General features: G+C 40.5%; 1 protein-coding gene across 1 annotated transcript in view; it reads left to right on the top strand.

The window, feature by feature from the left end:
- The window catches only part of STX19 (syntaxin 19), a 32,334-nt gene extending 22,004 nt beyond the window's left edge, over positions 1-10,330 (top strand). Inside the window, exon 3 of the mRNA XM_089682871.1 lies at positions 9,337-10,330. Within this exon, the coding sequence (XP_089538997.1) occupies positions 9,393-10,256 (864 nt within the window). The 5' untranslated portion in view covers positions 9,337-9,392 and the 3' untranslated portion in view covers positions 10,257-10,330. The remainder of the gene's footprint in view (positions 1-9,336) is intronic.
- Positions 10,331-14,653: the final 4,323 nt, after the last annotated feature.

The following is a 14,653-nucleotide window of genomic DNA, read 5'->3' as shown; positions in this document are numbered from 1 at the left end:
GTGGTCCTTGGTTTAGATCCTGGTCAGGGCACATGCATGGAGTTTGCATGTTCTCCCTATGCTTGCATGGGTTTCCCTCAGTTACTTCAGTGTCCTTCTGCGCTTCAAAGGCATGCTGGCAGATTAATTGGCTCTGCATATATTGCACCAAATAAGTATCTGTAAAATAATAATAGATCTTCTGTTTAGGAATTCACAATTACCGATACTAGTATAGATGCAGATACCGAGTATTTTTATGAGTACTCGTGAAAATGGTCACAATACCGGCAAGACGTATACTTTGCAGTGCGATTTTCGTCAATACAAATTGCAAATTGAACCGCAAAGAATAGATTTGAACAGGAATTTGATTCTTGTCCAAACTGCATGCGATTTCCCCACTACTCCTGTGTGAATCCAGGCTCGTCATAGCCTGAGTTCACACAGGAGTGGTGCAGGAAACCTCTCTGCATGGATCCCATGCTGAGCAGAGAGTCGGCGTGTGGGGATATATACTATGGTAGCAGATGCTCCATATTCTCAGCTGTAGGAGAGGAGAGAAGAGAGATTTGAAATCCCCCCCAGTTTTCTCTCCTTTCATTGCAGGGATAACAGTTTGGGCTAGAGGGCTTTTGATTGGTCATCACTGTCACATGGACGGTGCTGACTAATCAGATGCCGTCTAGCCCGTATTGTCATCCCTGCAAGGAGAGGAGAGAAAGTTGCTTCACAGGTCTGGGGATTTGAATTCCCCACCACTTTCTCTCCTCTTCTTGCAGGGATGACATTATGGGCTAGACGGCATCTGATTGGTCAACACCATCCATGTGACAGTGCCGACCAATCATAAGTCATCTAGCCCGAATTGTCATCCCTGAGAGGAGAGAAAATGGTGGGGATTTCAAATCCCCGCCGCTTTCTCTCCTCTCTTACAGCTGAGAATACGGAACATCTACCATCATGGTATATTGTACATCCCCACACACCCACTCTCCACTGCGGGAAACCTCGCTGCATTGTTCCTGTGTGAACCCAGACTCTGACAAGCATGGGTTCACATAGGAGCAGTGGAGAGACTGCATGTGGTTTGGATAGGAATCGCATTCCTGTTCAAATCCTATGTTATTCTTTGCAGTGCAATTTGTGTCCATACAGTGTGTGTTGATGCAAATCGCAGAGCAAAGTATCGGTACTCGGTATTGGTGAGTAGTTGATTGAAAGTATCGCTACTCCTACTTGCAGATAAAAAAAAAGGGTATCAGTGCACCCCAACTTCTGGTAGACCAATTTAACTGCTAGGGAATATTTATTATTTTATAACGTACTATAATTTTATATAACATAACAGAATATCATATTAGGTCAAATAAAAACGTAAACATAATAATAGATGTCTTAGGGCTGCATCACACTAGCAGTGTTGGTGTATGGTAGGATGAAAGCTAATCGCAGAGCCATCGTATTTTTTTTTTTTAAACTAACTTTATTGAAATGTCACACAGTGACGTCTCATTAACGTTTTCTGGGCAGTATGGGGCAGTGGACTGAGTGCGGTGGTGTGAACCTGCCAGGTAGGAGAAAAGGCAGTTTGCGTTGTCTTGCGGTGGGACTGTGCCGGAATAGCTGCCAAATGTAATCCTACTGCATCTGGTGTGAAGAGGCCCTAAAACTGGATGGGTCCAATGTCGGCCAGTTCAGTAGGGACTGGCCGATATTTGATCCATCTATGGGCAGGCTGGTTGTACCCAAGTTGATCCATTGATCAACTTGGGTTCAACCAGCCTGTTGGATTTTTTACATATGATTACTGCCGGCATCTATAGCAGTAATCATTGTATTCTGCCAGCTGGGAAGATGCCTCCTGCCCCCATCCCGATGGCAGAACACAATAACTCTGTGAGAGACCCCCCCCCCCCCAATAACACTGACCGTGTTGATGTGCGAATTGACCGATTTTTATTTCTTTCCACTCGTGGTAGAAAGTAAGAAAATCAGATCACTTATGGCATGCTTAAGAAAACAACAAAGGCTTTGAACTGCCTGTTGCTTTATAGGAACTGATTAGTGAGATTGCTGGCTGTCCTTGCTTTCACTCCCAGCTATTGGGTGTGATAGCATGATGACTTTCATTGTGACATATATGATATCATACAGTATGTAGTTTGCTCCACTTTTAGAAAGGATAGTGCATAAGTAGACTCTGCATCACATCCAGAAATAAGCATCTGTAATCATCAGGTGTTTACATAGAAACCTGGCTCCTGTGACTTTCACATAGCTGAAACCAGAGTCTCTCAGCCTTGTCCTTATCAAGTCCTCTCTTATCCCTGTCAGTGTTTTGTGTATGTATGCTAATCAGCACTTTATGTCTCTAGGGAGCAGCTCCACCTTTGTGCTTCTTTGTATAGCAATTAACCCATTATGAATGTGAATAGAGCAGACTTTCATTCTTTATCCACCCTATCCAAAAAGAAAAAAAATTCAGAATACAGGAGACAACTGACAGCAGGGAGCAAATGCCCTCCAGGCCAGAGTTGTTCCAAAAAAAACCTTCACTTTTAATTTAAAATTAAGGAAAATGCGATAACTGGTTGAATGCCAAATATACAGATGGAAGGGAATGTAATAGTTCAGGATGAATTTCTCTGTTAACAGATTTACATGACTTTATATAATTTTTTTATCTACACAGCATACAAAAAAAAAATCAGACTTTTTTTTATTAATAAATACATTTCATCAACTAAAAAAAATGTTTAGAAAAGTGTAAAAGAAGTGAAAATTAAAATGGAACAAAACTGTATCTATACCTCACAAACTGAAAATGCTATTTAATTCTTTTTTAATATTGAAAGCAAACTCCTCCATCCATCCATGTGTCTATGCTTTATTTTGCCGAAAAATCACTTTGAAAAACACCACCTAGCATTTCTAGCCACAGCAATATTGAGTAAGGGCAAATGATTTATGTAACATACTGTATACTTCCTGGTGTAGCACTACCCTCTTTGGAGTCGTTGAAGTTTGGGTCCTCCCCTAGTCCTGCACAGCCAGGCAACACACATTTTCACATTAACTTGAATCCAGGAGACAGTAACCAGTCCTTGAGCATGTTTTGATGTTTTATTAGGGAATTGAACTTGGACAGGGTAAGGGGTTGCCTAATGGAACTGTGAAGCCGAGGACAACTTCCTAGAACTATATACAAGTTTCTACAGCAAACAGTCTCTTTTGGAGAACTAGCCAGCATCTCCGGTTGAACCACTCAAGACCCCAGATGAATCCTTCTCTAATCCAGCTATCTGAGAGTAATCCCTGAGCAGGGGATCCAATGCCTGCCACGTTACAGTAAGACAGTCCTGGGTAGTTGCTGATCTATTTTATTACCAGAGTGCTCCTTTCCCTATCTGGCACAGGGGGTACAGGTCTGCTCACTTAGTCCTTCTCCTGTGTTGCCGGTGGGCTGGTGGCTGCTACCAGGTCTTCTAGCTTGGCCACTCCTTCCCTGCCACTTAGGTGGTCCTCTCTCAGGGGGCCAGTAAAGTCCCAAGCTTTCCTGTAGGTCAACCCCTCTACCATTTGGGCCCCCTCCCAGGCTCTTACTCTCCGACCTCACATCCCTCCCATCTTCCACCCAAACTCTCTCCAATTCTACCACTGCTGAGCAGGCTCAGTTACTCTTAAAGGCTGTCCTGGCCCCTTGCCAAGGCTCCTGTTGGGGATTGGTCAGGATCCTCTAAGAGTACAGACCAGCCACTCCTCATCTCCACCCACTGCTTCTTGATCTTTCTACAGAGTTCTGTAGCAGGGGAAAATCCCAGAGAGCTGGTCTGCAGAACCGCTCAGCTCTGACCAAAATTTGACCTTCTGACTATTGCACCAGGCTTCCACTCAGCCTCTAACTAACAAATTGAAGCTAGAGCTCCCCCTAGCTACCTAACAGGGTGCTACACTGGAATACATCTGCCCTTAGCTCCAGCATACAGGCCAGGCAAGAGGATGTACATAGTTCCTTCTGGTGAAAGGGAAAAAATGCCCATGAAGACTCCTGGAATGTATTAGATCATTTTGGCCTAGGCCAGAAACCAGAAAGCAACTGAAAAAAACAAGTAAGCAAAGTATTTTGCTGTTAGCCTATGCCAGTCTTAAATTTTCTTAACATTAAGGAACCCTTGAAATAACTTTTAGGCCTCAAAGAACCCCTGCTGAAATTGTTATATGTGTAGGTCAAGGTACTTTAGTTTGATCAGGAAGCTGCAGAAACATTTAAAGAAAACATAATATGGCATAGGTAAAGAATGTAGAGAATGCCACCTCACATTGGAGATCTGTAGGAAAATGTATCCTTACAATGGTGGCTATTGGAGAACTGTCCTTAAACATTGGAAGTCAGTAGTAGATGAGTCCTAACATTGGCAGTCAATGTAGATGTACCCTTAAATTTGCAATCGGTGAAAAAGTAGCCCCTTACATTTGTGGTCACAGTGAAGTACACCCTTGCATTGGTGGTCACTGTAGAAGTAAAATGTAAGTGATAAAAAACATAAATGAATGAGTTCAATCTTTGCTGTCAATAGAGCTAAATCGTGGAATGATATTGTCCCAGACATTTCTTAGCATTATCTGAAGTTCACTTTCACATGACCTTTTAAAGAACGTTTCAGAGAAATTACAATCTTAGTAACAGGATAAGTAGTTGTGTTGTTACTAGGTTTGGGTTGCTGTGTTATTTTATGAATTTGAGTGGAATGGGAAGGGTTGAACCCAATGTGCATTCACAAGCTTTCCTGCACCTTAATTAGCCTGGCGAACACAAATTATCTTAGATGGTTTGTTTAAGTATTGAACACAAAACCTTCTGGCTGCATGCTTATTCCAGGCTAGTGAGTCATTTAGGAGGTTAAGCCGAAACCAGGATGACAGTTCTTGAGCCTGTATCTTCAATAACAGTAAGTTAGCAGTGGTGGCACCTAAATGTCTGTCCTTGTGGGTTCACTTTTAAGTTTGGCAGAAATATTGCAAGTTTATTAAATTCTAATTAACATTTGCAACTCCAGAAGAAAGAAAAGAGTATTAAAATACAACTTGTGAGTATTTGCACAGGCTTAGGATCATTCCCCAACCTTCAACATAACACCACATGGACCTAACAAATTATTGTGATTCACTTTTAGTAAAGTTGTCCTTTAAATAAATATCCCTCCCAATGAGTGGAGCCCATCAGGTAACATTCCTAAACTGGCCATACACCAACAGAATTTTGTTTGAAAAGTTTTGCTATTGGAAAGTTTGTTCAAATTTCCAATGGTTAGTAAATGACTTTAGCTTTCGCCCACAGTGATGACAAAATTTGAAGGAGCAGGATAGAAAATGTTTCTTGAATGAATACATTTCTAACTGTGAATGTGGTTTTCGTTTGGGAAAAAACTAACTTATTGTAATTAAGCCTGTTTAATATGTCTGGGATTCCACTCAAATAGCAGGTCTGGTTGACATTTTAAAGAAGTTTAAAATTTCAACTCTCCTGGGGACTAAGTGGTTATACATGGTGGACCTGTTGTCCCAAAATGAATATGTAAGTGCTAGCTGTGGCTTCACCCCCTTTAGAAGCCCAAATTATAGGCATTTCAGTAGCAGGAGGTACAGCCAGAACAGGGCCTTGCCCCATCCCTAAACTGAGTGATCTGTCACTATCATGAATGCGTGATCAGCACTGCTTATTCATTCATAATTGTAAAGGTGACTCAGAGCTACAGCTCTGTCTAAACTATTTGCTGATGCCCTGCATATGTAAAAGCAGAAGCAGATACATTACACAGACCCGCAAATATATTACACAGACCCGCAGATACATTACACAGGCCCACAGATACATTACACAGGCCCGCAGATACATTACACAGGCCCGCAGATACATTACGCCGGTCCGCAGATACATTACACTGGCCCGCAGATACATTACACAGGCCCGCAGATACATTACACAGACCTGCACATACATTACACAGGCCCGCAGATACATTACACTGGCCCGCAGATACATTACACCGGCCCGCAGATACATTACACAGGCTCGCAGATACATTACACAGACCTGCACATACATTACACAGGCCCACAGATACATTACACCGGCCCGCAGATACATTACTCCGGCCCGCAGATACATTACACCGGCCCACAGATACATTACACAGGCCCCCAGATACATTACACAGGCCCACAGATACATTACACTGGCCCACAGATACATTACACTGGTTCGCAGGTACATTACACCGGCCCGCAGATACATTACACAGGCCTGCACATACATTACACAGGCCCACAGATACATTACACAGGCCCGCAGATACATTACACCAGTCTGCAGATACATTACACCGGCCTGCAGGTACATTACACAGGCCCGCGGATACATTACACAGGCCAACAGATACATTACACAGAGCCACACCTCTGTGTGATCTCTTACCCCAACATCCCCCCCTACTGGGTGGAAACATATCAGTAAACATATTAAAAAAAACAAACTATGTTTAGATATATGTGATCAGCTTAACTACTTCCCATTCAGCCCATGTACATAAACGGCTGGACGGGAGCAGTGCAGGAGCGGGTTGCCGTTCATAAATGGCCTCTGCTTTTTCAGCCTGTGCCCGCTCCCTGGGAGTGCGCGGCATTGCGATCCAATGCTCGCTGTGTCCTCCGGACACAGCGGAACACTAATCGCTGTACGGGACCTCTGTGTGAGGCCCCGATCATGTGATCACTGAATGGCCAATCAATGATCACATGAATAGTAGTAAGCAAGATGTCACTTTCTGACAACATCATTGCTTACTACTTGTAAAATCTATGAATGATCACAGAGGTCACATGGTAGGAGGCTATTCACAACAGCCTTGTATCATGTGACAAGCTGTGACCAGTCACAGCTCTCACAGTATTTCTCAATGGCTGCAAGAATGCAGTCAGAGAGAAGGAGAAATGATTGTTTTTACAGCCTTTATGGGTGTAAAAGCAATCAGTGTAAAAAAATAATAATAAATAAATAAATCTCCATCACCCCCCACAAGTAGTACAGTGTCACTATGGTGACACTGTACTGCTAGGTTGACAGTATGTTAAAAAAAAACATAACAATATAAAAAAAATTAAATAAAATGTAAAAAAAAATTGAAAAATTATAATTTTTGGTTATAAACTAATTTTGGGGGTTTTTTTTTACTAAAAAGATAGCTGAATACATTTTGGCCAAGATTTATGAAGAAAGATTATTTATTTGCAAACTTTTATAAGCAAAACACTTTTTTTTAATTTTTGTACTTTTTCATTTATATAGCAAAAAAACAAAATAAAAATCCCAGTGGTGAATAAATACCACTAAAATAAAGTTTTATCTATCTCAAAAAAATGCTAAAAAATTTATATGGGTAAAGTGTTGCATGACCGCTTCTGCAGGGTCCATTCCCCATTTCAATCCCCTAGGCGTCTTGGACTCACCAGGTTACTCTGTAAATCCTGGACTTTTGCAGGAGGTTTCAGAGTGGGGAGTAGCAGAAGATCAGTGAACTTTTGTTCACTGGTTTTCCCTTTGCAAATGAACCTGGAAGTGCTCAGCTCTGAACACATCTTATTTTTAGGCCTAGTACACACCATCAGAAAATTGTAAAAAAATACCGCTTTTTAAGCAATCGTACAATAATCTGATCGTTAGTACACAGATTTCATCTTAAAAAAAGTTTGGAGGGACAAGCATGAAAATGTTTCAAGTAAGATACCAGATCGTACAAATTTCGTTTAATCAATGCAGTTTTTGTCCGGAAAAACAACACAAATACATTACATCATTTATGATTTTTCTTCCTGTCATACAAGAATTTTCGTAACTTTAATAGCCTCTTCACTTTCTATGTGACTAGCATTAAAAAAAAAATGGACGATAATTTGTCCAATATTCCCATCATGTGTACAGGGCTTTAGGCTTAGTGCCCAGGCAACAGTAGCTGGCTGAGCCACAGAGCAGGGACAATCTTATCTGTATGTGCTGAAAGTAGAGGGAATGTCAGGGGTCTAATAGACCTCTTATGTATCCATACATAGCACCTGTTATTGCATTTGTTCTATTGTGTTGGGGCTTAATAAAGCGGAGTTCCACCCAAAAGTGGAAGCTCTGCTTTTATTTCTCCTCCCCCTCCTCCGCTGCCACATTTGGCACCTTTTGGGGGAGAGAGGGAGGCAGGCACTTGGTTTTGACAGGTACCCACTCCTATTTCCAGCTCAATTTGCCGTGGCAAACTCAGCCGGAATTTCAGCACCTCCTGCAGCTCTCTAGGGAACTTTCAAGGTCCCAGAGGACTGCCATCCATTCACAAACCATAGTACAGTAGGAAGCCGGTGGTGAGGCCGCAAGGCTTCACTGCTGGTTTCCCTTAGTCATGACGGCAGCGCCAGGACCCAACAGCCGACTGAAGAATCTGCATGGGTTGAGGTCAACGCTGGATGCATGGACAGGTAAGTGCCCTACTATTAAAAGTCAGCAGCCACAGTATTGTAGCTGCTGACTTTTAACTTTTTTGGGGGGGAGGTAGTGGGGGACGGAACTCCGCTTTAACTCCCTTGTGATCGTTATGAAATTGAATAAAAATATAAACACACATAATTTGAATGGACATACTGTACATATGCAAACCCTTATTGCATCCCCTCGCATGCTGCCAAAAGTAGAAGGACAATCTTATAATCTTTAGGTTTAAGACTAAAGTAATGGACTGTAAAGGTTTTTAGTGTGCTGCCTATTTACAAATGTTGGAATTGTGCGTTTTTTGCTTGTTGTAAACACATGTAATTATGTGGCTAGATATATTTGGCAATTTATGTATTTGTACTGAAAATACAGATTTCATAAACATTTGGGCAACTTTTCCATTTTCTAGGGAGTGTATGGGTGGCATGTGACCTCCTCCCCTGATGCAATGCTTGGGTCTAGTGTTAGGCCTGAGCACTGTCACACGAGGAGGTGAAATCACTGGTTTCTCTAGACTCTGATATCAGCCAGCAACATGTATTTTGGTGGTGGCTGAGATAAGGGAATGAGCTGTGCGGAAATCACTGAAAAAGTGAACATCAATAGGTCAGAGGTGGACAGGTTTTTTTTAGATACACATTGTCACGTAGCCTTAAACTGGCAAAGTGATTTAAATTAACAGCAAACATACGTACTTAGTTGATACTTTCCTCTTAAAAAAAACTGCTCTGCCTAATAATTTGTAACAAGCAGGGATGCAAAATACAGGAGTATCTCTTCTTTCAAGCAAATTTGTAAAACTTTTTTTTTATTTGAATTTATAGGCCTTAGAAGCTATCTATGTTTAGAGAAAGGATTGCTTCAACACATCAGAGTCAAAATGAAGGATCGCCTTCAAGAGTTGATGCAAAGGTCAAAAGAACTTGAGGCATCCCAGGAAACTGTGAATTCCAGAGAAGAACCCATAGACCTACAGCAGCAAGCTGTCATCTTTGAACGGGAGCCTATCATCGAGCGCTACTTACATGACATTAAAAAACTTCAAAATGACATTAATGCGCTTTCACAGAATGTGGTAAAATTTGGACAACAGCAGCAGGTCCTGGTCTCCTCCATGAGAAGATTCAGTGTTCTGAAGAAGGAAAGCAATATTACAAAGGACATCAAAGTCCAAGCGGAGAATATTAAGAGCCGCCTGGACACTTTATCACTACAAGTGAAAAAAGCAGAAACAGACTTTGGCCAGTCATCCAGTGTAACCAGGATTCTGAAGACCCACCATGCTGGACTTTTTCGGAGTTTTCAGACGGCAATGTTTCACTACAATGACACAATTGCTATAAAGCAATCAAAATGTAAAACATTTATCATAAGACAACTGGAGGTAGCAGGGAAGGAAATAAGCGAGGAGGAGGTGAACAAAATGGTGGAGCAAGGCAAATGGGATGTCTTCAATGAGAACCTGCTCACAGAAGTAAACATCACTAAAGGACAATTGAACGAAATTGAGCAAAGACACAAAGAGCTGGTTAACTTAGAACATCAAATAAAGGACTTAAGGGACCTCTTTCTCCAAATTTATATCTTAGTGGAGGAGCAAGGGGAAGCCTTGAACAATATTGAGATGGCCACGCAAAATACAGAAGACTATGTCCAAAAGACCAACGAGAAGTTTAAATTGGCTGTTAGATACAAAAGGAAAAACCCTTGCAAGATGTTGTGCTGCTGTTGTCCTTGTTGTTAAAGTTTCACTGCTATTTAACTTGCTGTGTTTACATTATTTAATTTTGTATTAAACCAAGATATCTACAATCTTAATAGAGAAATTGTAATAGAGAAGTTGTGTTAGATGATAAAAATGTTTTAACACAGCTTAAGAGCTTGATCATACAGGTAAGGGCTGATACAGCTAAGCTGTGCACCTGATATATATATGATATATAAGGTGCAGGAAACAATCAGTTATCACTTGTCACTGACTGGACTTCACAAAGTAAAATATGAGTGACTGTAAAAAATCAGGTACTTGTCTGTTAATTCACCGGATTTATTTATATATATATATATATATATATATATATATATATATAAACACATATATATACGGTATATATATTTTTTTTTCATATGTTTTATTTAAATATATAAAATATATATATATATGCATTTATATATACAGTGGGGATCGAACGTTTGGGCACCCCAGCTAAAAATTTGTATTAATGTGCATAAAGAAGCCAAGGAAAGATGGAAAAATCTCCAAAAGGCATCAAATTACAGATTAGACATTCTTATAATATGTCAACAAAAGTTAGATTTTATTTCCATCATTTACACTTTCAAAATAACAGAAAACCAAAAAATGGCGTCTGCAAAAGTTTGGGCACCCTGCAGAGTTAATATCTTGTACTGCCCCCTTTGGCAAGTATCACAGCTTGTAAATGCTTTTTGTAGCCAGCCAAGAGTCTTTCAATTCTTGTTTGAGGTATCTTTGCCCATTCTTCCTTTCAAAAGTCTTCCAGTTCTTTGAGATTTCTGGGCTGTCTGTCACTCACTGCTCTTTTAAGGTCTATCCATAGATTTTCAATTATGTTGAGGTCAGGAGATTGTGAAGGCCATGGCAAAACCTTCAGTTTACGCCTCTTGATGTAATCCCCCGTGGATTTCGAGGTGTGTTTAGGATCATTATCCATTTGTAGAAGCCATCCTCTCTTTAACTTCAGATTTTTCACAGATGGCATCAAGTTACCATCCAAAATTTGCTGAAATTTTATTGAATCCATTTTTCCTTCTACTCGTGAGATGTTCCCTGTGCCACTGGCTGCAACACAACCCCAAAGCATGATTGATCCAACCCCATGCTTAACAGTTGGACAGAGGTTCTTTTCATTAAATTCTGTGCCCCTTCTTCTCCAAACGTACCTTTGCTCATTCCGGCCAAAAAGTTCAATTTTAACCTCATCGGTCCACAGAACTTGTTTCCAAAATGCATCAGGCTTGTCTATATGTTCATTTGCAACGTTCAAACGATGATTTTTGTGGTGAGGACGTAGAAGAGGTTTTCTTCTGATGACTCTTCTATGAAGACCATATTTGTACAAGTATCTCTTTATAGTGGAATAGTGTACCACAACTCCAGTGTCTACCAGATCTTTCTGGAGGGATCGTGCAGTCAAACGTGGGTTTTGAATTGTTTTTCTCACAATCCTGCGAGCTGTTCTGTCTGATATTTTTCTTGGTCTTCCAGATCTTGCTTTAACTTCCACTGTTCCTGATGACTGCCATTTCTTAATTACATTCCGAACAGAGGATATTGACATCTGAAAACGCTTTGCTATCTTCTTATAGCCTTCTCCAGCTTTATGAGCGTCAACTATTTTCAGTTTCAGTTTTCTAGACAATTGCTTAGAAGAACCCATGGTGCTGATTGTTGGGGCAAGGTCAGATGAGTCTGGGCATTTAAAACCTTTGAGACTGACATCACCTGGTCTTCCCAGACGATGATTGAGAACAATCCATGACACTGGCAGGTCTCAACTTGGTAAAGGGGGCAGTGCATGCTATAGATTCTGCAGGGTGCCCAAACTTTTACAGATGCCATTTTTTTGTTTTCTGTTATTTTGAAAGTGTAAATGATGGAAATAAAATCTAACTTTTGTTGACATATTATAAGAATGTCTAATCTGTACTTTGATGCCTTTTGGAGATTTTTCCATCTTTCCTTGGCTTCTTTAAGCACATTAATACAAATTTTTAGCTGGGGTGCCCAAACTTTCGATCCCCACTGTATATATATATATATATATATATATATATATATATATATATATATATATATATAAATAAATCTGGTGAATTAACAGACAAGTACCAAAAATCACTATACTTTGAACATCATTGCTGCTGGCATTGAATAAATAAGTGCAATTGACTATAAGTTAAATAAGCTAAGATAACTGTACACATTGCAAACTGACTGTACAAATTAATTTGATTTACCACACACCTGTGTAAAGCAAATTCCTGCCTAAGCAATTTGTTTGATATAGCTAATCAAGCCAGCCCGCATGCTACACAGTTGTTCGTAAAAGTGTAAGTTCACCTTTTCAGAAAAATTGAAGCAACACCATACCCCCCTCCAGTGCCCACTGTAATTACATCCATGAATGCTGACCTGTTAGTGCCCATGCAGTCAGTGTAGCTGTCCAGGGATTTGACACATACATCATGATTAGGGGAGGCCTTCCATCAAAGGGATGTTTAAATGCGGATCATGCAGCATACGTTAAAACCTGAAGAGCTCAAAGACTTTATGACTGGAATGCAGCAACGTTTTTTATAACTGGAATGCTTCTATGCCACAGTCCGTTTTTTGTGCCATTTTTTCCAATGTGACAACTGCTGTTTGAGGATAATTTTCAAAAGCTGAAGCAAAAAAAGGCCATAGCGAAACTTGAGCTACTGCTCAAAACAACCAAATAGGCCCCATTCTAAACAATAGTGATGAATGAAGTACAAGGAATGTGAACGACAGCAATAGGCAGCACCCACCATTTCACCTCTTTATGCTCCATCCAAGTATTTTCAAATTATTGCAATGTTCTTACCCTGAAAAATAAAACAAATACAATTTTATTTTTTTAAATTACTTTATGTCAGGTTTTGCATATCAAATTAGGTGCCCTGTTCAAAGTTATATATTGATAGAACAAATGGACCCCTTAAAGTGTTACTAAACCCAGGACCCTGCATTCACTATATCCCACAGTTTCACAGAAAAAGGAAATGCAATTATTCTAGTACACACCTGCTAAGTACCTTTTCTCATCAGCCCGTTAGAGCAGTCTTGTGACTTTTATCAGTGTCCAGCTGAGCACTGGTTAAAGTTTGTAGGAGGAGTTTTTATTCTCCCCTGATTGTCTTATGTTATTAGCCCCTCCCTCTTAGATTGTAAGCTCCAAGGAACAGGGCTCTCCTCACCCTCTTGTATTGAACTGTATTGTCTCCCGTTTTATTGTAAAGCGCTGAGCAAACTGTTGGCGCTATATAAATCCTGTATAATAATAATAATAACAATGTGACTACAGGACTCCTGACCCCTGTCTGGACAGTGCTGATTGGCCTTGTGCTGATCACATGCACTCTCCCAAGATGAAAAAACCTCTAGCAATACACACCAAACTGAGCATGTGCAGAGTGTCTCCTACGGCTCTGTACTATCAGCAGATGGAAGAAGCAGAAGAAGGGGAGGATCAGAGAAGACAAGATCATACAGCCTTTTTACACAATGCAGATGATTAACCCCTTAAGTTACACAGTGAGTATGACAAGCATGTTGCATATAAAGACTGATTTTACTATTGTGGGTTTGGTAACACTTTAAGCTGGATATAAAGCAGGAACCGGCTGGCATTTGGACCATGTGTACAGCTGTCCTTTTGACAGAAGTCAGTCTAAAGACCGGCTTTTGTCAAAGGGACATGCTAGAAGATCAGCATCCGATTAGCACTCACAGCCAATGGCTGCGAGTGCTGATTAGTGGTTTCTGGCGGGTGGGGGAAGTCTCCCTTTGAGAACACAAAAGCACAGCGGGAGAGATAGCTGCACCAACATTGCTTAGTTAGTACAGCAATCTCTACATTTTTTCTCGTTCAGCCCTCTGGGTTCAATGAAAAAAAGCGAATGTGTGTACAGGCATTAAGGTCAGGATAGAACTTATCCTTGATATGCAATCTAAAACTGAGAAGAGTACATTAGCTGATAACATTTACCAATACAATAGTGGACAATGTAAAGGGACATCAATGAAAGGAATGTATAAACTGATGTTGAAAGCAAGGGGCAACATTGAAAAGATATTTCTCAAGACAAGGGACCACTACAGGTCACAGTAGTAATGTATATACCAGGAGGAACCATAGAACAAAGTACGGGACCAAGCATCCAACACACCTCCAAAAGTGTGTCAGATGCTTAAAAATCTTCAGTGGGCATAACTTTTTAAAACAGCAAAATTAGGGTTCATCTCCCAAAAAGGTAAGTAGTAAGAATCTTATTTTGCATTGAGCATTACTAGTAATTTTGCAAAGCCAGTCATGCTTGAAAAAAACCTGTTTGCATGTGTGCTTTGTACTACTGTTT

This window comes from Staurois parvus, unplaced genomic scaffold (genome assembly GCF_062004578.1).
Source record: "Staurois parvus isolate SC_StPar_1 unplaced genomic scaffold, SC_StPar_1.0 ptg000299l, whole genome shotgun sequence".
Classification (NCBI taxonomy): Eukaryota; Metazoa; Chordata; class Amphibia; order Anura; family Ranidae; genus Staurois; species Staurois parvus.
This window is presented reverse-complemented; position numbering and strand designations above follow the sequence as displayed.